General features: G+C 35.4%; 1 protein-coding gene and 1 pseudogene across 2 annotated transcripts in view; both read left to right on the forward strand.

Moving 5' to 3' along the window:
• Window positions 1-13,527: 13,527 nt before the first annotated feature.
• The window catches only part of LOC140882253 (uncharacterized), a 32,427-nt gene continuing 20,316 nt past the window's right edge, over window positions 13,528-25,638 (forward strand). For both annotated transcript variants that reach the window (XM_073288124.1, XM_073288125.1), the window contains exons 1-6: window positions 13,528-13,657; window positions 13,727-13,786; window positions 14,097-14,211; window positions 14,318-14,390; window positions 15,189-15,234; window positions 16,139-16,249. In XM_073288124.1, the coding sequence (XP_073144225.1) occupies window positions 13,589-13,657; window positions 13,727-13,786; window positions 14,097-14,211; window positions 14,318-14,390; window positions 15,189-15,234; window positions 16,139-16,249 (474 nt within the window). In that variant the 5' untranslated portion in view covers window positions 13,528-13,588. The remainder of the gene's footprint in view (window positions 13,658-13,726; window positions 13,787-14,096; window positions 14,212-14,317; window positions 14,391-15,188; window positions 15,235-16,138; window positions 16,250-25,638) is intronic.
• LOC140882541 (uncharacterized) lies at window positions 24,141-25,442 on the forward strand (annotated as a pseudogene).

The following is a 25,638-nucleotide window of genomic DNA, read 5'->3' on the forward strand; positions in this document are numbered from 1 at the left end:
AACATAAGGTGTCTTGATCTGGATATATGACAATGTTATTGCATGTTATGAGAATTATGATTATGTTGTAAAGCCTTGGAATGGTTTATTCCTAGCATTAAAAGCATGTTAGAATGCATGGTAGTTGTTATGCTTGATTTCATCATGTCTAGACTTTGGTAGGACATGATCTTGAATCAATCATAGGCATGATCTCGTTTTTGACAGCAGCTGAGCCATTATTTTTTTTCTGTTGGTTTGGCTGGCGCACGGGCGAGCTCCTGCTCGCGCGCGCGCGAGCCAAGCCAGGGGACCTCGGTCCCATTGGCCGGCGCGCGCGCGAGGGTGATGCCCGCGCGTGCGCAGTGCAACTTATTTAAATTTTTTTTTTTATTTTATTATTCTTTTTGTTTAGACTTTGATTATTGTCTAACATGGTTTAATAATGATTAATGAGATTAATGAGAGATTAGAACTCGGGTCATCACAACAGGTGGTATCAGAGCAAGAAAATTCTGGACTTAGATAGAGAATGAGTGGGGTAGATCGAGTCATCTGCTTTACTTATTTATGTTTTTTTTATCATGCTATGATTTAATTACGTGATTGAATTACATGTTTTAAATTCTAGCATGATTTACTTTCATGTATTTTATTACAAGATGTTGTATTTATTTTATTTGAAAGTATGATTACGATGATTAAAGATGCATGCTTATTGGACTATCTGAACTGATAGAGGCATGTATCCTGATGAATTATGACATGCTACCAGATTATCTGAATTGATTGGAAGCATGTTTTATTTGAAGAGTATAATTATTTATTTAAGATTGAATCAGAACCGAGTCTTGATCAGAGGTAAGATGATCAGAGGAGGACTGAGATAATTTGATGATTTGGTATCCTAACCATTTTGATAATCAGATATGTCTCGAAGACCAGGCCGACCTCCTCTGAGACCCCATGTTCCTATTTCTCTACCAGAACAGACAGTTCATACTCCACCGACAGTTGTTACACCGATAGTGCCTCAAGCTACTGCCGTGCCGAGTAATGAACAGGGAAGTACGTCAAGAGATATGACTGATATGACAGCAACTCCTATGGAAACACTTCTGAAACGTTTCCAATCCTACAAGCCGCCTACTTTGAAAGGTACAGAAAATGCTGTTGAATGCGAGGGATGGCTTGATGATATGGAGATGCTATTTGATTCACTTGACTACGGGGATGAACGAAGAGTTAGATTGATTGGGCACCAGTTGCATGAAGTTGCGAAGAGCTGGTGGTTCACTACAAAAAGAGCTTTGGAGCGTAGAGGAACTGCACTGACTTGGAATGTCTTCAAAACTGAGTTCTACCAACGCTTCTTTCCTGTGTCTTACCGCAAGGATAAAGGGGCTGAGTTTGCAAATCTGAAACAGGGGAATTTGAATATTGAAGACTACGTTGCAAAATTCTCTACATTACTACGTTTTGCTCCACATGTTGCTGACAGTGACGAGGCTATGGCTGATCAGTTTATCAATGGCCTGAGTTCGGATGTTTTTACACTGGTGAATACAAGGCGACCGAATACCTTTGTTGATGCCTTGAACAGTGCCAAGGGAGCGGAAGCTGGTTTGATACAGCAGCGAGGAACTTTGTATACCGCACAACCTCCAAGACAGTCACAACCTGCAGCTCCAACTCCGCAACAGCAACCTTTTCGATTTGAAGGTGGTAGTAGCAGTGGAAAGAAAAGGTTTTTGCAAGCAAGAGGAAAACAGTTTAAGAAGTCTGGGAGCAGTTCTTCGAGTTCCAGTAGTACGAAGCAGAAGTCAGGAGTGTTCTGCAACAGTTGTGGTGGAAATCATCCAACCGATCAGTGCCGAGGTGTATCTGGGAGGTGCCATATATGCCAACAGACAGGTCATTTTGCAAGGGTGTGTCCTCAGAGAAATACTGGACAGGCAAGAGGTGCAGAGTCATCATGATCAGTGGCTCAACCTGGAAGACAGGCCTCTTCTGTTCATTCTTTCCAGCCAGCACATACACAGCAGCAGACTCGACCAGGTGGAAGTCAGGCAGGCAATCAGCCTCAGAGACAGCAGGCTCATGTCTTTGCTTTGACTGAGGAGCAGGCACAGGGAGCACCTGATGATGTGATTGCAGGTAACTGTTCTATTTCTGGTTATTCTGCTTATGTGTTGTTTGATACCGGTGCATCCCATACGTTTCTATCTGCCAAATTTGTTACATTGCATTCTTTTCCTGTTGAGTCATTACCAGTTGTAGTATCTGTTTCTTCTCCTTTGGGGAGGGGTCTTATCTCGATTCAGATAGTAAAGAATTGTGTACTACAGTATGAGGGTAATGAGATTGAGATTGATTGTTTTGTACTTGGTATGTTTGATTTTGATTGTATTATTGGGATTGATATGCTGAATAAGTACAGAGCTACCGTCGATTGCTTTCAGAAGGTAGTGAGATTCAGACCTGAGATGGCTGGAGAATGGAAGTTCTATGGTAAGGGTTCACGTGCTAAGATTCCTCTTATTTCGGTATTATCTATGACCCGACTTTTGCAGAAAGGAGCGGAGGGATTTCTTGTTTATGCAGTGGATTTGTTGAAACCTAGCCTGAACCTGGCTGACTTGCCAGTGGTTAGTGAATTTGCGGACGTCTTTCCGGATGAGATTCCAGGATTACCTCCGTATCGTGAGATTGACTTCAACATTGAACTGATGCCTGGAACTGCACCGATTTCGAAAGCACCTTATCGAATGGCACCAGTTGAACTGAAAGAATTGAAGGAACAGTTAGAAGATTTACTGGCCAAGGGATACATTCGACCCAGTGTTTCTCCTTGGGGAGCTCCAGTACTGTTTGTTAGAAAGAAAGACGGTTCAATGAGATTGTGCATTGACTACCGGCAACTGAACAAGGCTACGGTAAAGAACAAATACCTTTTGCCTCGTATTGATGATTTGTTTGATCAGTTGCAGGGTTCTTCGGTGTATTCCAAGATCGATCTGAGATCTGGATACCATCAGCTGAGAGTTAGGGATTCTGATATTCCTAAGACTGCGTTCAGAACCAGGTATGGCCATTATGAGTTTATAGTTATGCCGTTTGGTTTGACGAATGCTCCAGCTGTATTCATGGCTTTGATGAACCGTGTGTTTCAGAAGTATCTCGATGATTTCGTGATTATATTTATTGATGATATTCTGATCTATTCCAAGAATCTGATTGATCATGCTGAACATCTGAGAACAGTTTTTAAAACCTTACGAGTCGAGAAATTGTATGCTAAACTTTCGAAATGTGAGTTTTGGCTGAAACAGGTTGTCTTTCTTGGACATATTATATCTGGAAATGGTATTTCTGTGGATCCAAGTAAAGTTGAAGCAGTGATCAATTGGGCTAGACCGACATCTGTTCCTGAGATCCGGAGTTTTATGGGATTGGCTGGGTATTATCGTCGATTCATCAAAGATTTTTCTAGTATTGCGAAGCCAATTACTCAGTTAACTCAGAAAAATGCTCCTTTTGTCTGGTCTGAAGCTTGTGAATCTAGTTTTCTTGAGTTGAAGACACGACTGACCAGTGCACCAGTCTTGACGATTCCTTCAGGTACTGGTGGTTTCACTGTTTACTGTGATGCATCTCATCGAGGATTAGGGTGTGTCTTGATGCAGCGAGGACATGTGATTGCTTATGCCTCAAGACAGTTGAAGTCTCACGAAACCAGATATCCGATTCATGATCTTGAATTGGCCGCCATCGTATTTGCTTTGAAGATTTGGCGACATTATCTGTATGGAGAGCAGTTTGAGATTTATTCTGATCACAAGAGTCTGAAGTATCTATTTTCACAGTCAGAATTGAATATGAGACAGCGGAGGTGGCTTGATTTGCTTAAAGACTTTGATTGTGAGATTAAGTACTATCCAGGGAAATCGAATGCGGCAGCAGATGCACTCAGTCGAAAGGTATGTTCTTTGTCCTTATCGACGATTGGTGTATCAAATTTGATTGAAGACTGTTGTCTGTCTGGGTTAGTATTTGATACGAATTATCAACCTCTTCGACTCTATCAAATGAAAGCTGAACCAGCTTTATTGGTAAGAATTCGAGATGCTCAGAAACTTGATCAGAATATACAGAATTCGATTGAGAAAGTCAGATCAGGGCATGTATCTGAATACCGGGTTCGAGATGATCTTCTTTATGTTCACAATCGCCTTGTAGTGCCTGATATTTCTGATGTGCGACAACAACTACTGACAGAGGCGCATTGTAGTCGTTATAGTATTCATCCTGGAGGTAGGAAGATGTATAATGATCTGAAGACTCGATACTGGTGGAAACCAATGAAGTCTGATATCACTGATTTTGTATCTCGGTGTCTGAACTGCCAACAGGTGAAGGCTGAAAGGAAGAAACCGCCTGGCTTGTTACAGAGTTTATCCGTGCCTGAATGGAAATGGGATCATATTTCCATGGATTTCGTGACGAGATTACCTCGATCTTCTAGAGGTTATGATGCTATATGGGTGATTATCGATAGATTGACGAAGTCTGCGAATTTTATACCTTATCGTATGACGTACAGACATGATCAGATGGCAGAAATTTATGTCCGTGAAGTTGTTAGATTACATGGTGTGCCGAAGTCTATTGTATCAGATCGTGATCCTCGATTTACATCTCACTTCTGGCATAGCTTACAGAGTGCTTTGGGTACTCAACTTCGTTTGAGCACAGCTTATCATCCACAAACAGACGGGCAGTCTGAGCGTACTATTCAGACATTGGAGGACATGTTAAGAGCTGTAGTGCTTGATTTTGGCACGAGTTGGCAAGATTCATTACCTCTTTGTGAATTCTCGTACAACAATAGCTATCAATCGAGTATTGGAATGGCTCCTTTTGAAGCTTTATACGGAAGAAAATGTCGATCTCCTTTGTACTGGGATGATATTTCAGAAGTACCTGACACTGGCCCTGATATGATACGTGATCTGACTGATCAAGTGAAGCTTATTCAGACAAGAATGAAGACAGCTCAAGATAGACAAGCGAAATATGCTAACATTCGACGTCGACCTTTGTCTTTTGATCAGGGGGATCGAGTATTCCTGAAGATTTCTCCTTTCAGAGGCACTGTCAGATTTGGCAAGCGAGGGAAGTTGTCTCCACGATATATTGGTCCTTATGAGATTTTGGAGAAAATAGGCAATCTCGCCTATCGATTAGCTCTTCCTCCGGCGTTATCTGGAATACATGATGTCTTTCATGTATCAATGCTTCGAAAGTATCTTTCTGATGAATCTCATGTACTTCAATCTGATGAAGCTGAACTTGACGAGACTTTGAGTTATTTTGAAAAGCCGATTCAGATTCTTGATCGTAAAGAGAAGCAACTTCGTACGAAGACTATTCCGCTTGTGAAGGTTCAGTGGAGTCGTCATGGTATTGCAGAAGCGACTTGGGAGACTGAATCAGATATGAGACAACGATTTCCAGAGTTATTTTCTTGATGTGAGTCTCCTTTAGTTTTCTGTTATCTGATATCTGTGATATGATTTGTTGATATTGCTAAGATTTCGAGGACGAAATCGAGTCTTAGTGGGGGAGAATTGTAACGCCCGGAATTATTTAATTTTAATCTGAGAATAGTTAATTTGGGAATATTTGGAGTTTTGATTTAAATTCTAATATTCTTAAATTGATTAGGATTGAAATTGAATGAATTGAGTAATTGAGGACTGAATTGCAATTATTGGACTCTTGAGGGACTAAAGTGCAATAATGACTAAACTTATCAGAATTGGAGTAAGGTATCAGCATGTGCACGTGTCAATCAACACATTTCATCAGATTTCCAAGCCAAGAAACCGAGAGCAAGTTTCTGGAGAATTTCCAAGCTTTCACTCATCTTCAAATCTTCATATCTTGAGCTACGGTTATCCGAATTCGATTCCGAAAGATGTTTTGGAATCCTCTCGACAAGACCTTCGATTTGATGTAAGTTTTTCTGTCTTTCATGTTGGTTTGAGAATTCGAAATGGACAGGGATCAGAAGTTGGAATGAATTTGATGGTTTTGATCTTCTAGCTTTGATGTTCTTGAAGTTTGGTTAAAGAGTGATGTGTATATCATGTCCTTATGATTCCCAGATATGTTTCGATTGATATATATACTTGCTGATATGTTGAGTTGAGTTGTTGAACATCTGATATGAATGTTAGAAATGATTTAGAGTTGTTCGGGATCGCCGAAGTAATACCGAAATGCCGTCGAACTCTTGAATCGAAATGATTTGCTATTGTTCTTGGAATCTGAAGTTGTTGAACTATTAGCTGATGATTCCTTGTTTGTTATGCTATGATTTCAGTGCTTGAACAGGACATTTCAATTGATTAATCTTGACTTCGAAACCGATAGACGATAGCACAAGGTTGGTAGAGTTTCCTTTGGCATTCTTGTTGAAGTTTGGGGTTGATCTTGAGCAGATTTTGAGTTGTGCTTGGTGCTTGATATGGTACAGCTTTTGACAAGTTTGAAGACCTCCTAGACATCATATTTGAAAGGTAAAAGTGGACTACAATTTGATTGGGATTACAACTCGAGATGGTTTGTATCGAGTTCCCTCAATTCACATACTTGTTTGTTTAAGTGCTCTTATGTGCTTTCTTTTGATTACTTGAATAAGTTCTTGATATAATGAATGCCCTGATTATGTTACATGTTGCATTCATCTTGATGATTTATTCCTTTGAGTTTGAAATGAACGGACACGTTCGAATAGACGATTTGAGGGATTATATATGTATGGCCTGGGTGGTTGTTTGAGCCTAGCGTCTGAGCTACATATATAATGGCTTCAAAGTCTAGAGGAGCAAGATAGTAGCCCCACCTCGATAGGGTGTGTCGGTGGATTAGCTATGATATCTTCTTCTCGGGATCCCAATTGATGAATGATGAAAAGAACCTTGTTTCGAAAGCATGCATTGTATTTATTTCTATATCATGATTGTGATATTGATTATGCATGTTTAGTTGCTTTTACTGGGAAATCTATTTCTCACCGGAGTTATCCGGCTATTGTTTTGTTGTATGTGTCATTGCAATAGGAGGAAGTGGAACCGGGCAAAGGCGGACTTAAAGAACAAGGGATGAAATCGATATAGCGTGAGGATCCGAGTTAGGAGTTATGTGTGCTGTCATGAAGTTTAATGAGTCTTAATCATGATCATGTTTAAGGATACTTGTACCAAGACTTTGTAGATGATTGAATTGTGGTTTTGTTGATGTTTATAGGATTGGAAATATGTTGTAAATCCTTGAATCAACATAACGTGTCTTGATCTGGATATATGACAATGTTATTGCATGTTATGAGAATTATGATTATGTTGTAAAGCCTTGGAATGGTTTATTCCTAGCATTAAAAGCATGTTAGAATGCATGGTAGTTGTTATGCTTGATTTCATCATGTCTAGACTTTGGTAGGACATGATCTTGAATCAATCATAGGCATGATCTCGTTTTTGACAGCAGCTGAGCCATTATTTTTTTTCTGTTGGTTTGGCTGGCGCACGGGCGAGCTCCTGCTCGCGCGCGCGCGAGCCAAGCTAGGGGACCTCGGTCCCATTGGCCGGCGCGCGCGCGAGGGTGATGCCCGCGCGTGCGCAGTGCAACTTATTTAAATTTTTTTTTTTATTTTATTATTCTTTTTGTTTAGACTTTGATTATTGTCTAACATGGTTTAATAATGATTAATGAGATTAATGAGAGATTAGAACTCGGGTCATCACAACTATGATTGTGAGATTCAGTACCATCCAGATTCTGCGAATCCAGTAGCAGATAAACTTAGTCGTAAGGTAAAGTGTTAGTGCTCTCCGCATTAGTGTAGTAGCTAGTACAGTTTAGGAGTGTTGTTCTTTGAACTTCATGTTCTAGCATAGGGTGCAATCGAACCAAACAGGTTCACAAGCTTTTCAAGCCTACTCGATAAATATTTGATTTGTATTCAAACTTGTCGAACTTAAGCCGAATTCGAACATGTTCGAACTCTTTTTCGAGCCGAGATCGAGCCAAAATTATTTTGTTCGATAGTTAGAGAATAGTTTGCGAGACTTATATAATATAATTATATAATAAATATATATACATTTCGAATATTTCAAGCTTTTTGAACCATAATATCCTAGCAATAGTTCACAAATAGGTTCGAATATTTCGATCCGAGCTCAAACTCGAACTTTATTTCGAGCTGAGATCAAGCCAAAATATTTGAAATTATTGAGCTTTGAATCGAGCTCGAAATCGAATATACTTATAACGAGCCGAATTTGAGCCTTAAAATTTTACCATTATTCGGCTCGATTCATTTTGTTTGCACCCCTATTCCGGCACAAAAAAGGATAAAAGGGGATTCGAGTGTTTTCAGTGCTAGATGAGCCATCTTTGTTTGCCCGCATCCAACAATTGCAGTTTTCTGATATGGAGATGCAAAAGTTAGAGAGACTTGCTCAGGGAGAAAACGCTTCCTGTGGAGACCTCGGGTGCAAATATTTTAAAAAAAAATCAATAAGACATTTGGCGACGCATACCTTACATTCAGCGAAGCAAAAACGCGTTGCGGAAAGAATTTTTTTTTTTTAGTAGGAGGCGCGGGCGCGCCTCCGTTGCGCAAAATTGCGCACCAGATGCGCAAGCGCACTGGGGCTTTGAAAATCTCTATTTTTTTCTTCTTTTCTTGCTCCAAAGACCCGGAATTGTGACCTCTCAAAGTCTTGATCACAATATACAATAAAAAGATGTCCGAAAATCATTCGAATGAGTATAAAATGCAACAAGCTTGAAACTTTCAAATATTCAACAAGTTTTCAACATTTATTTAAAATCATTCGATTGCTAGACCCGAGCTCCACTTCTACTCTCATTTCAAATCTTTAAGGTCCTCTAAAGCTTGACACCGAACCTCCTGTTGCAATGCACACACACAAGACAAAGCAACAGCCGAAAAACCGGTGAGTATAAAAACCCAGTATGAATGACAGAAACAAATGAGCATTTAAACATTTCAATGATATCAATATAAATTCATAAATAATCTCAAATGGATAATGCATGGGTGAAATGCATGCTCAAGAAATCTGGGGTTATCAATTCTCTGATTCAGTCTGAATCTCGGTCTTAGGGATCCCAAGTGAAAAGAAAACACAACGTTGCCACATACTCTCCCAATCGGGGTGGACGTTGAGCTTCTCAACCCCGGACTTCGGCACTACTATATAGAGTATTCTGGTCATGGAAGTTGCTCTACATTCCATGCCACTCAAATATAGACCAAACGTCCGCTGCAATCTAAGCAAGTCTGCCATCAAATTTGAACAAATTCTGGCTCAATATGAATGAGATGATGCAATTCAATATATCAAAATCTCTGCTCAATCTGAGAATCTCATCTCATATATCAAATCATTAGCATGAATCATATATCGATAATCATCGAATAAAATCAAATTCATAATTTTATGTTATTCAATCAATTCATATAATTCAAATAATATAGGAAATAAGTGTGTGATTTATTGGGCTAGAGAATCTCAAATCTTCTCGAGGATTCAATCCCAAGCTTTTCATTGTCTATTCATACCTCAATTCCAAGTCCGGAATGTTCAAGTCTTGAAAGCTACATTCATATGAAATTCATATCAATTTCTTGTTCGATCCAAAAATCGCATTTCGAACAATAATCAATCTCAATCTTGACCGAACTCTAAACAACTCAATTTCTTTCGATTCCAATTCAATAAATTCCAATTCAAAATCTAAAATAGACAACATTATTTCTCGATATCATTCCTTATAATTCTCGTCAAGCCGAATATTCAACAATTTCTTCAAAATTCAATTCGACAGCATAACGTCTAAAAATCGATATTTCCAAAAATTCTCAACACCAATATTTTTACAATTCCAATACAATATCATCATCAATATCATCTCTAATTTTCGAAAATCATTATCCAAAAATTCCAAAAATTCTTCGAAAATCAAAAACATGTTCAAACGATGGTATTTTCTCAAACCGTCTTAAATATACCATCTCTATTATCTCAAGAACATATTTATCCAACTAAAATTAGAATCGAACAACATCTCAAAATTAGAACTTGGTAGAATTTAATCATACTTACGTAGAAACGTAGCCCTTATCTCAAGGAATCCAAAACCGTGCTCGAATCAAAATTCTACTGGTTGGATCGAGTTGGATCGAAGCTTGGAGAACAAAAATGGAGATGAGAGTCTTCCTTCTCTCCTCTTGGATGAATGAGGAAGAAGATAATGGGAGAATGATTAGGGAGACAACTCTCCCCTAATTATTTATTTCATGGGGTCCCATTCAACTTTTTACATGTTAGTCCCTGAACTTCCCCAAAATTGCAATTCGGTCCCTGATCATCTGTAAACTTCAATTTCAGTTCTTTAATTTATGAAACTTAGACATTTAATTCCAATTCTCATAAATTATTTAATTGGGTATTTTTTTTTGGGCATTACAATTCCTCCTCTCTAATAAAAGATTTCGTCCTCGAAATCTCAAGAATATCCCAATAAATTACATTGAACTGAAATTACAATGCAATAAATTCAAACAAAAAGCTTGGGATATTTCTATCTCATATCTTGCTCTAATTCCCAAGTTGCTTCTTCCACGCCGTGTCTGCTCCACTGTACTTTAACCAAAGAAATCAACTTATTTTCGAGCTGCTTATCTTTCTGTACATAATCTTTATCGGTCATTCAAAGTAGCTCAAAGTCTCATCCAGTTTTGCCTCATCTGGTTGAAGTGCGTGGGAATGATCTAGTTGATACTTCTTCAACATGGACACATGGAATACGTCATGAATGCCTAATAGAGCTGGAGAAAGAGCTAGTCTGTATGCTAGGTCACCAAATCTATCTAGAATCTCACATGGCCCAATGTATCTTGTTGATAACTTATCTTCCTTTCCAAAACGGACTGTACCTCTGAAAGGAGATATCTTCAAGAATACACGGTCACCTTATTCAAAACTCAAGGGTCTGCGTCTGACATTAGCATACTTGGTTTGTCTGTCCCGTGCTGCTCTTATTCTTGACATAATCAACTTTACCTTATCTGACATTTCCTAATCATATCTGGCCCAGTCACTGGTACGTCTAAAAGATCATCCCAAAACAACAGAGATCTACATTTATTACCATATAATGCTTCAAAATAATTCATCTCAATGCTTGCTTGATGGCTGTTATTATAGGAAAATTCAACAAGTGGCAACGAATCTTGCCAACGGGTACCAAAATCTAGTACCACAGCTCTCGGCATATCCTCTAAAGTCTGGATAGTCCGCTTTGACTGCCCGTCTGTCTGAGGATGATAATTTGTACTCAAGTGCAAACGAGTACCAAGAGCTTCTTGCAAACTGTGCTAAAAGTATGAAGTGAATCTAGGGTTTCGATTTGAAAGATAGATTTTGGCACACCGTGTAATCTCACTACGTCTCAGATATAAATTCTGGTAATCTGATCATGTCGGTATGTCATATGATAAGGAATAAAGCATGCAGACTTAGTTAGTCTGTCAACGACTACCCAGATTGCATAGCATTCTCTAGAGGATCTTGGTAGTCTCGTGACAAAATCCATAGACATTATCAATAATTCATGTAAGCTTATAGATATAAGTGTTACGTTTATTGTAGTTTTACATTAACACAATACTGATATTGAAACTTATGTAATTATTACAGCTCGATCAAATTTTCTATTTTTTTATTAATCTTATGAAATTATGACATGCTTCGTACCATGAATTCGTCTTATTTTCTATCTCATGTATGTATGATTTATTTTTTATTTATTAATAAGTGAGATATGTTAATCAAATTATATTAAATATGATTTTGTAATTTTTTATGTTATATGTTGATCACTATTGATTCATGAAAAAAAAAATTGGTATAGATAATGCATTCTAAACCTTAATTTAAATTCTTGCATCAAATATTTTTTTTATTTTATATTTGGGATTTTTCTCTCTTTAACGTGGTTTCATATCATGTGTTTTTTATTCTCCATGAAAGAATCATTATTATCATCATCTTTAATAACAATTCTTGTGATATTATCTTCATCAATCATTTACATTTTTATTTCGTTATTATTTAATCATATGGTCTCTTTTTTATGCTAAAAATATTTACTTGCAAAAAATAACAATAATTTCATCATTCTCATCTGCATTCTGGTATGTTATCGTCTTCCATTACTTGTATGTCAGTATCGTTAATGATCAATGTATTTGTTGGACATCCTCTTTTCTTTTTGATTTCTCGTTTTTCGAAATCTACTGATCTCTTTTTACTTACAATGCTCTCATTGCTGAAATTTTTGATTGAATTTTGAATGTCTTTAATTACAAATGTTAACATTCCATATTTTATCTCAACCGTTTTGTTGCATATTTTTCTTTATTTATTCATCTGATTGAAATTTTCACTAATGTAATTTTTACAGGATATTTAATTTAATGTGAGACGTGTCATCCATAATTTTTTTAGACTTCTTTTTTGATTTATTAACTAACCCGTAGTAGATTGATTAACATAAATATATTTACAGACTTCAATAATAATATTTAAATAATATCAATCTTATAGTTTTGCTAAAAACAATTGAAGATATTCATGTCCAACTCTTGTAAAAATATTCCTTCGATAATAGTAACATTATCTCATAAAACAATTGTTATAGTATTTAGATTTTTTGAGGAGGAAAAAGAGTTAATTTTTTAAAATTTCAAATTTTACATATATGATAATTGTGTGTTGGTTTGTTTTTTATTTATTATTTTGGATTAAAACTTGACTTCACATGAATTAATTTATTTCAGCACCGATGTGCAATTTATTATATATATATATATATTAATAATGTTTAAAAATATGATATTTTATTATATTTATGAACTCATGATATAATAGTTCAATAGGTTCTTACGCAAATTAAAATACATAAAATTTTTTTTTGAAAAAATATGTCATTCCATCTACAAACAAATAAAAACTAAAATATTTTGGTATTTAAATATTTTAGGAAACTGTATAAGTATTTAATTTAATTAAAATTTTGTGAAAAAAATATGTTCACTTTATCTATAAAAAAATAAAAACTAAAGTATTTTACTATTTCAATCTTTTTGAAAACTGAAACCTTATCTAATATGTACACATTGTCAATTTCGACCTTATCATAATAATTGATTTTACAAAAGTATCCTCATAAAATTTATCAAGTGTTTACTAACCAAGGACAAAGTTGAAAATACACAATGAAAAACTTTGACCTTGGTTCACATTTTTATAATTGGTGGTATTGGTGGTATGGCATAGATAGATATAGATTTTTAAATAATAAATAACAATATTAGTTGTTTAAATTTTGTTAAAATTTATAATAATAATAATAATGATTTTAAAAAAGCCTACATTATTGGGTTCCGTTTTCATTAAATTTTGTGTAACCATTGGTAAATTAAACAGTCGAACAGTTGGTGAGCATGGAGAATGATGGAAACATAATAGATTCGGTGCAATCACAGGTGGAGTCTCTTCAGAAGAGGATTCAGGTAAACATAAAATTTCGAGCCAACTCTCTTTGAATTCCTTTTCCTGAGTGAGATTATTGTTTCTCCCAGGCGTTGGAGGCTGAGAATGCCTACCTTTCTACTCGCCTCTCCAACTGCGTATGCCACAAGGTGAGATACACATTGTTTTTGGGTCAAAATGTTTTTTTTTTAATCGAATCAAGTTCAGAGTCAATTCGGCGTTGTTTCGTCAGATGTGACAACTTTTTTTTTTTTTTTTTTTTCAAATTGAACTACGTTTTTTTTTTGTGGAGAAATACTATATTGCTGTTGTTTATGAAAAAGCTTTACAGCTTGAGAATAAAGATCAGGCGTGGTTACCGTTGTCTTGATGTTCAGTGTAGGTATTGTTGATGTTTTTGGTGGTCATTGGCTTGTTCATGGCTTCATGCACCTTAATACTTAGTTTTTTTGGGTGCAGAGTGCAGAAAGTGACAATACCCATGCTTTAGACAGCCGTCATTCCGCTGAGGAAGTGGAGAGGCATAAAGTAGATAACAATGACGCCAACAATAGATTGAAGGAGGCTGTGCAAGGTTTTTCTCACATCTTTGCGTTTGGATCAATTTTTTTGAAACAGTAGTTTAATGTATTTCATACATTTTTGGAGTTTTTGTTGATGGTTCTTTTTGTTGGATGCAGGTTGCTATTCAAGGAATATGCATAATTTACCAAAGCGATATGTTGCTCTGAAAGTTATGTATTTTGGTCAGAGGTACAATTTCGGAATTGCTTTCCTATATATTCACATCCTTATTTCCAACTTGTTTTACCATGTAAAAGGAGTTACAGAAAACTAGTGCAAGTGGCAAGAAGGGTTCTTTCATGAGCACTTTCCCACTATTTTTAGTTGAGAGATCTACAGCCATTCCTTTTTGAGAGACAGAGATATGGGATGACCTTTACACTTAATAGAATAGATTAATGAAATTTTCCCCTGCCTTTCTTAAGGGGTATGAAGTAATCACTTTGAGAAATTGTTGATGCTTGTTGAATTGACTATGTTCCTGGGGGTTAAAGGAGATAGTGATAAAAAGATATCGTTTTCAACAAATTATGATGTGTTTATAATACCGGATGCATGAGGTGAGGTTTACTGTTCATGGTAGTGTTGCAGTTTTATTTCAATCTTTTGTTGTGCTTTGTGTTCTTCTGTATCTCGAATGATGGACTTTAGGCTAACCAGTTCTCTAACTTTCTATTTGTGTCTGGAGCCATACAAACTCTGTTCTTTCAAATTTTTTGATTTCCACTCAATGTCTTAATTGTACCTTAGCGTAATTCTTTTAAAAAGATCACCAAATTGACTGCATAGGCTTTGGGCTTTACATATTATTCCCTGGTTCTTTTAGTGGATTACCAAGAATGGGCAACCACATAAGGTTAGTGTGTTTGAACTGAGCTTGCTAAAGTTATGAAAAGCGGGTGCATTTTTGTGAAAAATTCTCACATAACCATTATTTTTCTCTGATAGTTGTTTATCTATCCTCTGATAGCCTGCTGTATTCTGTAGGTTTTATGGTTTTGCTTCAGAAGCACAGTTGGATCCAACCGTGGAGGTATTGTTCAGTCACCTCATTTTTCTCATTCACTCATGCAAATTGCGTATAAGGCCTGCATATACCTTAATGTGTAAAACTTTATTTTTGAAATTGAGAAAAAATAATGCCTTATGGTGCGTTTTTAATTAATTGTAATTTTTTTATTTTTTCTGGGTGTACCAGTGTGGGGAATTGTTGAAGTTTTCTGTTTATGTCGAGTCCTACCATAACTTAGTTTCTTTTCTATAGCTTCAACTTCTAATGTAGGACTGTAACCATGGTGGCTTTTTTGTGTTTTCGCTGGTTTAGTAAAATTCTAGATAGTCAGATTTTTGTGAATGAAAGATTTGCGTTCAACGGACATCTATAGTGTGGTATATAACTCTTATTGTGCTTATTGACCTTTGCTTTATCTTCTTTCTTCATTAAATTGTAAGTGAGAAATCTTGTTTGATTCACGTATTTTCGCGCTGAAGATTGCTTTTCATTCAAATGTGATATAATCAATTTTCAGATAAAGATTCAAAACTAAATGACTGGTAGAAGTTTTAGATTTGACTCTATCTTTGGAGACAAACCAGATGTAAATAGTTTAATAAATGACCTAAAACATCACGCTTCATGCTATTCGAAAGGAATAATTATTTTGTATTCAATTCATTTACAATCATTCAACATACTTTTATATCTTTAATTTATTAATTTATAATTAAGATGGACCATGCAACTCTGAGATAGAATTTTCACCTGTGCTACTGCCTTTTGGATAGATAGAATATCCGTTGGTTGTTTGATCTACAAATTGCGCAAAATAGGAGCTTGTTTATTTATTTAAGGACAGGATTCTTAGTCAACTTTGTATCAGAGCATTGTATGCAGATAGAAATATGAAGTTGACTTTCTTTTTTATAAATTAGTGCAGTCAGAAATTTTTAAGGCTCTTAGAAAGACAAGGTTGATATTTGGTGATAAGAAGGAATTGCAATATTCTAGATGTGGCAGAACTGACAAGGGAGTTTCCTCTGTTGGGCAAGTAAGTTTGTTGTACTTACAGCCACTTTACTGTCTGATCAACAAATTGTGTGCAATATTGTCCTTTAGCAATAATTTTTTAAGGGTCGGGAATTGATAATTTGTGCACTCCCAGAACTAATCTCAATGGAGGAAGGGCCATGGGAACTCGGCTGATAATGCCCCATAGTCATAATAATTTTTCATGTGCTGCAGAAATTTCTGGCCTCGAGTGATTGTTAAATTAGCGGCCAGATTTTTGGTCCCCATTACTTTTCTTAATTCCTCGATGTTAAGACCGAATACCTATAGAATTTTGGAGGAGAAAATTGTACCACATGCCCCCGTGAAATTATCGATGAGCTAATACCTCAATGTATAACGATTTCAAGCATTTCCGTCCCTCTCTTATATTTTTTTGAGCATGACAAACCCCTACTCTTGTAATTGTGAGTCCACGTTCCTAAATGTGCAAGTCATTCATGTTTTTAACAAGTACAATCCCAAAAAAGCCCTTCTCCCCTTCATTTTTGTCACCAATTTTCATCAAATGTCCATGAATTTAATCTAAAAAATAATTTAAGGCACAATGAAAAATTTTGTTCTTTTATTCACATTTATAGGTAAAAGAGATTAAATGTATATTCTCTTTTAATATTTTTAATGAAAAATATATTTTTATTATGAAACATGCATTTTTTAATCATTATTTTTAGATTTTTTAAGAATTATGTTTGACAAAATGATTTCTCTTGTAATTTTTTTCCCTTCTATCCACACTTTTATAAGGAGAATATATTAAATTAATAATTAATTGTAATCTAACTAAAAAACATTCATTTGTGTGTCAGTAATTGCACAATACATGTTTCATCATTGCATTTTTTGTAAAAAAAAATTCACATTTGTTTTCATGTAGTTAATGATATAATATAATAATAATAATAATAATAATAATAATAAAGAATTCAATCGACGAGATTTGTATCATTTCACATTTGTATGATTCCAAGTGATAAAAAAGAGAAATAAATCCATGCACAATTAACTCTATGGGAACAAATATATAATATATCAATTGAGAAAATGATGTATTAATAATAAAGTGACAAAAACATAAACCAAATTCTTGGATCACTAATTAACCATCCAAACATTACAAAAATATAGTTGCATTAACGTCTAGATTCGCTAGTACTAGCTTGCATGAAATATGGCAAAATTCGCAGCTATCAAAATACCACAACACCAAAACACCAAAAGATTCTAACCACAATTGATGATGCTCTAGTGTGTGAGCTTTCTCTTTAGCTTGCTTGAGTTGGACCCTAGGTACCAACCACAATCGATGTTTGTTGCTGCAATGTAACTGATAGTGATTTTTTCTTCTTACCTTGCCCTCCATCAGTCCGTGAAAACTCATAATACAAAATCATGAATATCAGTGTTCTAAATGGCGGTCGAGACTGCCACCTAGGCAGTAGGCGGCCCTCGACCGCCCCGCCTTTGTCTAAGGCGGTCTCTATAGGTGGTCTGAGGCTATCCGGCGGGCGAGGTGGCGGAGGCAGACGAGCAGGCGGTCGAGGCTGCTGAGGCGGTCAATGATTTTAAAATCCCAGTCAAATAATTTTAAAAACCAGCCAAAATCAATCAATTCAAAAAACCCTATATATAATGAAGCACTTCTCACTCTCTTTTGTATTTACTTTTTATTTCAAGTGCCCTCCACCATTTAGCTACTACAGCCGCCGCCATCAGTCACCACCTTAATTAACTTGTTAGTTTGTATTTATATATTTATTTTCACTTTGTATGAAGCTTCTTTATGCATAAATATTATTTAATTACATATATTACATAAAATATTATGACTATTTGTAGTTACCAGTGTTCTAAAAGGCGCCGACCCACCCACCGCCCCGTTTTCTTCAAGGGCGTCGCCATATTAATCGCCCGCCTAGGCGGGTCGGGCGCCGCCTAGGCGGGTCCAAATGCACTTAATCCGCCTAAGCCTTAATAATCCCTTCCAGGTAAGTGTGAAGCATAAGCACCCTCGGTCTATATTTATATTCAAGATCCCGTTTTTCTAGTTTCTCAGAAACGATGTGGGACAACCATTTTGTCAGCCATTTTCCCTGTTCTTTATTTTACCTTTCCGGGATGAAAGTAGAGGTGCCTTCTCAAATCCAATGCATTCACTCGATTTCCTTTTTTTTTTTAACATGAGCATTCACTCGATTTCAATTCTTATGTTGTGATAAGATATTTTTATTGATAACGATGAGTACAATATGGAGCTTTTTGTCTTTATAATATATATACTATTTATTTTATTTTTTTTTAAACCAATATATACTATTTATTATTTATATGTAGATTGGATTTAGATATATTTTTTATTATTATTATTATAATTTTTTATAATTACAATTTTATAAGAATTTCATACAAAACATAAGACATATTATTATATTTTTATAATAAAACTCATGAATATCTTAAAATATTTATTATTTAAGCTTAAAAAAAACCGCCTAGGCGCTAGGCGGTGGGTCACCGCCCGCCTACCGCCTAGCGCTTTTTAGAACATTGGTAGTTACATTGCATGCCGCCACCGCCACCGCCTCCTGCCATTTGCAACATTGATGAATATATTATATGTATTCCACCTATCATAAAACTGAATTAAATTAATTTCAGTACCATGTAGAATTTTGATCTTGGATTTGTTTGTTTCGTACAAGTTTTTTTGTTGTGTCCTTGTTGCAAACATTTGGAGCAAGTGTATGTTAGACCTCGCCTTGTCAAACTTCCTTCGATCTCATCAGCCCCTTCCTCCTTTTCTTTTGGGGTCTGCCCTTTGCTTTAACGATAGGAGGTGGTTGAAGAGGCTCAAAATCTGCCTCAATATAATCACTTTCACCTAGAACTCCATGAATTATGTAGGCATAAGTTCTCAAGCAAGCATCTTTTTTGTAACATGGGCTGACATAACTGGAATATTCCACACGTGTATACTCTTTTCTCCAGGTCAACAATATATTGTTCAGTCCCAGTTTCTACCTCGTACTCCATCAGACCACAATACAATGTAGAACAGTCCCTACCCTAGTCCTGATTTTTCATGATTTTTGCCAGAATATTGGGGCAGATATCCCCATCATATTTCAGCATGCCTATTCTTTTTTCCTGCATTCTAACCACTAATTTTCTTCTAATCTAATCATACATAGAAATAATTTGCATATCCCGAGCTTCCAAAACATAATTGTTAAATGATTCAGCCATGTTATTGACAATAACATCACACAAACAAGAGCTGGAAAAATGAGATCTCGCCCAATGGACCGGAGGAATTTTACCTAACAATTAAATGCACATTAAATTAAAAAACTGATATCATTAAAAATGATAAGATATTTAAAAAATTAAGCATACCTGCCTCAATCTTCTTCGTCCAACTTGCGAACTCATTTTTATTACCTGTACTAGCAGCTCTCCGCAACAACTTTCGTAACTCATTCCTTTATACTGCAAACTCATATTTTGGTACATATGTCGAACACAATACCTATGTTCACAGTTTGGTGCTTGCTCCTTTAGTGTCTCGATCAAACCTTTTAGTCTATCCGAAATGTCCATTTTCCCTCAACATCCCCTCCAATATCCTCCAACAATTCGCTTAAAAACCAGGACCAATTTTCTCTATTTTCTACTTTCACCACAGCCAATGCTATAGGAAATAGGTTATCATTTCCATCTTTTCCTACAGCTACCAAGAGTTGCCCGTCATGTGGTGTCTTAAAAAACAGCTACAACAGCAATTAAAGGTCTACAACCATTTACAAAACCCAACCTCATTGCTTGAAGACAGAAATACATTCTCCCAAATGTTGGTTGCTCGAAGGAATGGTCTCTTTTAAGTATCAACTTGCTACCGGGGTTGAATTTTCTCACCGTCTCGCAATATCCCATAGAGACAAATATTGGGCACTCTCTTGCCCTCTAAGGTTTTTCACAGCTGCTTTTTTGCCCTGTACACCTTGTACTTACTAGTCTTAACTTTGCATCTTCTCAAAATTGTCTTTTTCAGTTTATCCACGGCGATCTTTGGGTTGTCTCTAATGGTATTTTCAATCCTCTTAGCCAAATATTTATATGTTGCAAGCTTGTTGGATGGAGCTTTTGCACAAGTGTGCTTTCCTGTCACTGTCTTCACTTGAAATAATGAGCCTCCCATGATGACCGATGCATGAAGTCTCCAATCACATCCGTTCTTGCACATAACTGTCTCACTCAAGTTTTTTCATTCTTCTTAAATGTAATTTCTATACCGTGTCTAAATGCCCAATCTGCTAAAACCTGTCTATATTGTGTCAACATTGAAGCTTCTATCTCCATACAAACAATACATTCCAAATAGATCTTTATAATTAAGCTTTCCAAACTCAACATATGGAAATTTAAAATTTGTCCACCAATATATTGTAATGCCTCATTCTTCACAAAAACACCACCAATCCACAGTTCAATACAGATTGTCAAATCCATCAAGATAATATCACCTATCATAAAAAAAGATAAAAGAAAAACAGATTAATAAATCAATAGTTTAGGTTAACTAAAACCCATTAACCTAAACACAAGAATAACTAGAGGTGAGTACCGAATCAACTGAAAAGGTTTAGTGTTCAAAAATATGTTTTTAGCCAAGTCAAAACCTTAAAAGAGAGAAACTTATATCGAAATTATCAAAACTTTCGGAACAACCATGAAAAAATAAAATCATATAAAACCCATCCGCTATAGAGAAAATTTATTCGATGTACAATAATTGAGAATAAGATTTAACTCTCTCAGATTCACAAGTTTCGATTTTTGGTCCATTGGTTTTGGTTTTCTCCTATTCAAAAGCTAGGGCATGCAGTAGGCAAATGGGATTTTCGGAAGAAGAAAGAAGAGAATGATGAAAGCTTAGGCAATCGGCATTAGCATATTTAGTTTTTGTTTCCTAACTGAGCCAAGGACTAAAGTTTAAAGACAAGCCCAAGAGAGTAAATTATTTAAGCTAAGGCATCTAAATAAATCATGTTTATGTTCTAGAATTGAGATGATAGATTATTTTATTTTGAGGGCTTTTTCGTCTTTTGTTAAATTTTTGAGCCAAAATTCTTTTTGTGGAAAGTGAGCACAAAAAAAATATAAGAGAGGGACTGAAATGCTCAAATTTGTTACACAAGGGGTATTAGCTCATTGATAATTTCACATGGGTATTTGACCCAATTTTCTCATTTTTGGAGGCTAGAAATATCTGTATACGAGTTTTTACTAGGTTTGATAGTCGTAAAAAACCAAGTCATCAAGTCACTGTATTCAAAAGTCTTCCACGACTGAATTTTACTTGGGTATGAGTTATGAAAAAGTTCTGTTGAATTATCTGACTATATGACATGTAAAAGGCAATTAAATAACGAATTTTTGTTGATTAAATTTATTTATATATGATAGCCTTTAAGATTGATTTGTTTTTTTAGGCCATATTACCTGTAATGAAAAGGAAAAATGTCCAAACATCCCTGTAATATTGTCCAAGAGATGAGTTTTTGTGTCGAATAAATGCAAAGTTACCGTGCAAGTAAGTTTACGGTTGAGATAGGTTTTTGCTATCCCCTAGCTTTTCATGAGCAGCACTCATAAAATCTCTTCTCATCGTAAATGAAACCTCTTTGGCTTCCAGCTAAATTAAAGTACTTTTTGTTTATTCTTTCCCAAAGTACTATGAAATGAAGTTGATATTTGAGATTGATCTTTATTCCTGTATTGCACTGACATAATGAAAACCTCTGTTTTTCCAGTTGGGTTCTGTTTCATTTCCGTTACTGTAAGGGCATCTCCAACCCTGCTTCAAAATGGCGTAAGCAGGGTTTCTTCTCCAACCCTGGACGCTACTTTAAAGTAGCGTCCAATGGTTTTTAGCCCTGCGTCAGATTTGACGCAAGGAGACCCCTGCGCCACATTTGGCGCAGGGGTCTTTTACTTTTTTTTTAAATTTTTTATTGTTATTTATTATTTATATAATAAATAATTTTATTAAATTAATATAAAATAATAATAATTTAAAAATAAAATTTTAAATATTAATAAAGATTTGTAATTCGCAGGGGTCTTTTACTTTTTTTTTTAATTTTTTTATTGTTATTTATTATTTATATAATAAATAATTTTATTAAATTAATATAAATTAATAATAATTTTAAAAAAAATTTAAATATTAATATTGATTTGTAATTAAGGTATTATTTATGGAATAAATATTTTGTGTTATAATAATTAAAATATTTAATAATTTGGGAGAATATTAGACAATGTAAATAAATAATACGAATTATATGATTGAATTAAACATTCAACATAAATTTATAATAAAAATACAAATTCAAATACATAACTAAGCATTGAAACACACAACTGAAATTAAAATACAGAATCAAATACTGAATAAATGCAAAGATGATAAACCAGAAACAAACTAAATCATTAATAATTTGGAAAATCTGATTCAGAACCAGACCCTCCAATATCACCAAAATATCTTCCAAATGAGTTGCCTTCTTGTTGACGACGTTCTTCTTCTCTTTTCTGCATAATTCTTGCTCGATCATTCTCAACAATTTGGCGCAACACAGGATCTCCAATTGTGCTAACATCCATGTATAAAATTTTGTTTTCCTCTTGAAGTTAAGCCAATGCTAATTGTTCTTGACGAAGTGATATTTTTTTCTGCTCATTTTGCAATGCTAGCATCATCATCTCACGAGCATCGCTAGATCCCTGTTGTAGTACACTGAGAAGCTCGCGATGTCATTCCTTTATCGAAGAAATTAATTCTGAAACATATTCTTGTCTTTTTTTCTTTAATTTGGATTTTTTCACTCCAAGAGGTCGTTGAGAAGTGCCACCTGCATTTTCATCATTACTTAAATTAATTTCAAATGAATTGATTGCTTGGGAACCTGATATCGGAGATTCTGGTCTTTGAGTATCCGACTGTGATGAATCCAAATTTGTGACTTGTTGTCTGGGTATTGCCTTCGGTGCACTGTCTTCGGCCGAGAATTTCTCCATTTCTTTCAAGATAGGCCACACATGATCAAATTTGAATCCTTTTGTATAATTTTTATCTTGCATCATTAAATCTTTTGCGCGGTTCAACTGCACATAATATCCAACTCGTATAAATTAGCGTATAATATCCAGTGCTATTTAAATAAAAAATACTTACAATATCTTCTTCAGATGCGCCACTTGGGTTGAGTTTCTCAATAATACTAACACAGCCACACAACTTTCTAACTGCCCGAAGGATAACTTGCATGCGACATTGCATTGATCTTTTATTGCGTTCTTGCATTCTATCTGATTTGCCAACATTGTAAGCTTCTTCAATGCGACTCCAAAACCGATCTTTTGATTGATTTATACCGATGATAGGATTTTGTGACACGTCAAGATAAACATGACACAACAATTTATCTTCTTCAATAGCATAATTTGTTGATCGGATACTGGAATCCATCGAGAGACTATGAACAAATAGATTATTTGATTGAAGTTGTATTGTGTGATGTTAACCAAACACATATGATCTATTTATAGTGAAATATGTATCACCTACCACACATCTCACCTACCACCCCACTTCACCAAACACTCACCTCACCTACCCCTTACCTCACCTACCCCTCACTCACCTACCTCCTCACCTAACACTCATATCACATAACTCTCTTGCATCACCTACCCCATTCACCTCACCATACCACTATATAAGCTCGCGATATCTCATATTTTCATACAAATTTTATATCGATTCACTCTAAATTTAAATGAGTACATCTTTTATCAATAATGCAATGTACTCTAGCTCATCGTCTGAAAATGAGGATGATATTCTATTTTCGGATAATAGAAAAGTAGTACTGAGTAGTATAATTCGAGAAAGAGATTTAGTTGCTGCCTACGTGATACAACAAGACCAAGAAGTCACACATGGAGGGTCAATTCCAGGTCACATAGTAATCCGACGTGACCGAGAAATTGCTGACCAAAGGTTGTTCAAAGATTATTTTTCCGAGAATCCAGTATATAATGAAGCAATGTTCCGACGACGATTTCGAATGTCTCGAAATCTGTTCCTCCGGATAGTGGATGCAGTAAAAAATCACGATACTTACTTCGTACAACGAAGTGATAATGTCGGACGGCTCGGGTTATCGACTAATCAAAAAGCTACAGCTGCATTGAGAATGTTAGCATATGCCTTACCTGCTGATGCTACTGATGAATACATCTAAATAGGTGAATCTACTGCAATTCAGTGTATGAAACGTTTTTGTCAGGCTATAGTGAACGTTTTTTCAGAGCAGTACTTGAGATCGCCTACTGCCAATGATGTTGCCAGACTTCTCTATATTGGAAAACAAAGAGGTTTTCCTGGAATGTTGGGAAGTCTCGACTGTATGCATTGGAAGTGGAAAAATTGTCCCACCGCTTGGGCTAGACAATATGCATGCCGTAGTGGTTATCCAACAATAATTTTAGAAGCTGTCGCTGATTACGATCTTTGGATATGACATGCATATTTTGGTATGGCTGACTCCAATAATGATATAAATGTTTTAGAGTCATCCAGTCTATTTTCTAATCTTGCAGATGGAATTGCTCCCCCAGCTCACTATACTATTGGAGGCAAAGAATATGAAACTGGGTATTATTTAGCTGATGGTATCTATCCTAAATGGTCAACTATTGTACAAACTATCCATGATCCACGTGGTCCAAAGAAGCAGTATTTTGCGATGAAACAAGAGTCGTGCAGAAAAGATGTGGAGCGTGCATTTGGCGTTCTTCAATCACGGTTTGCGATTGTGGCATCTCCAGCACGTGGTTGGAAGAAAAATCATTTGCATGATATAATGAAATCATGTATTATAATGCACAATATGATCATTGAAGATGAACGAGATCTCAGTGCACCAATTCAAGATGCGAGGGAAACACCAACTCCAGTTGTAGAAATTGCTGCCAATGATCATGTCAGATTTCAAGAATTTCTCGGTCGCTATAAAAAAATAAAAAACAAAGACGCCCATTATGCATTGCGAAATGCTTTAATTGACCATTTATGGGATGAATATGGTCATTCAAATATTTGAAGTGTATTGTTTTGTTCTAATTTATAACATGTACTTTTATTTTATTTCATCATTTGGAATAAATTATGTTTAATTTCTTATAATATATTATTATAATAATTCGAAATTAATATATTTATCATTTTAGTAATATTATTTTTATTATTAATATTATAATATTAATATAATAAAAATTTAATGTAATATAATTAATTAA

This window comes from Henckelia pumila, chromosome 2, assembly GCF_033568475.1.
Source record: "Henckelia pumila isolate YLH828 chromosome 2, ASM3356847v2, whole genome shotgun sequence".
Classification (NCBI taxonomy): Eukaryota; Viridiplantae; Streptophyta; class Magnoliopsida; order Lamiales; family Gesneriaceae; genus Henckelia; species Henckelia pumila.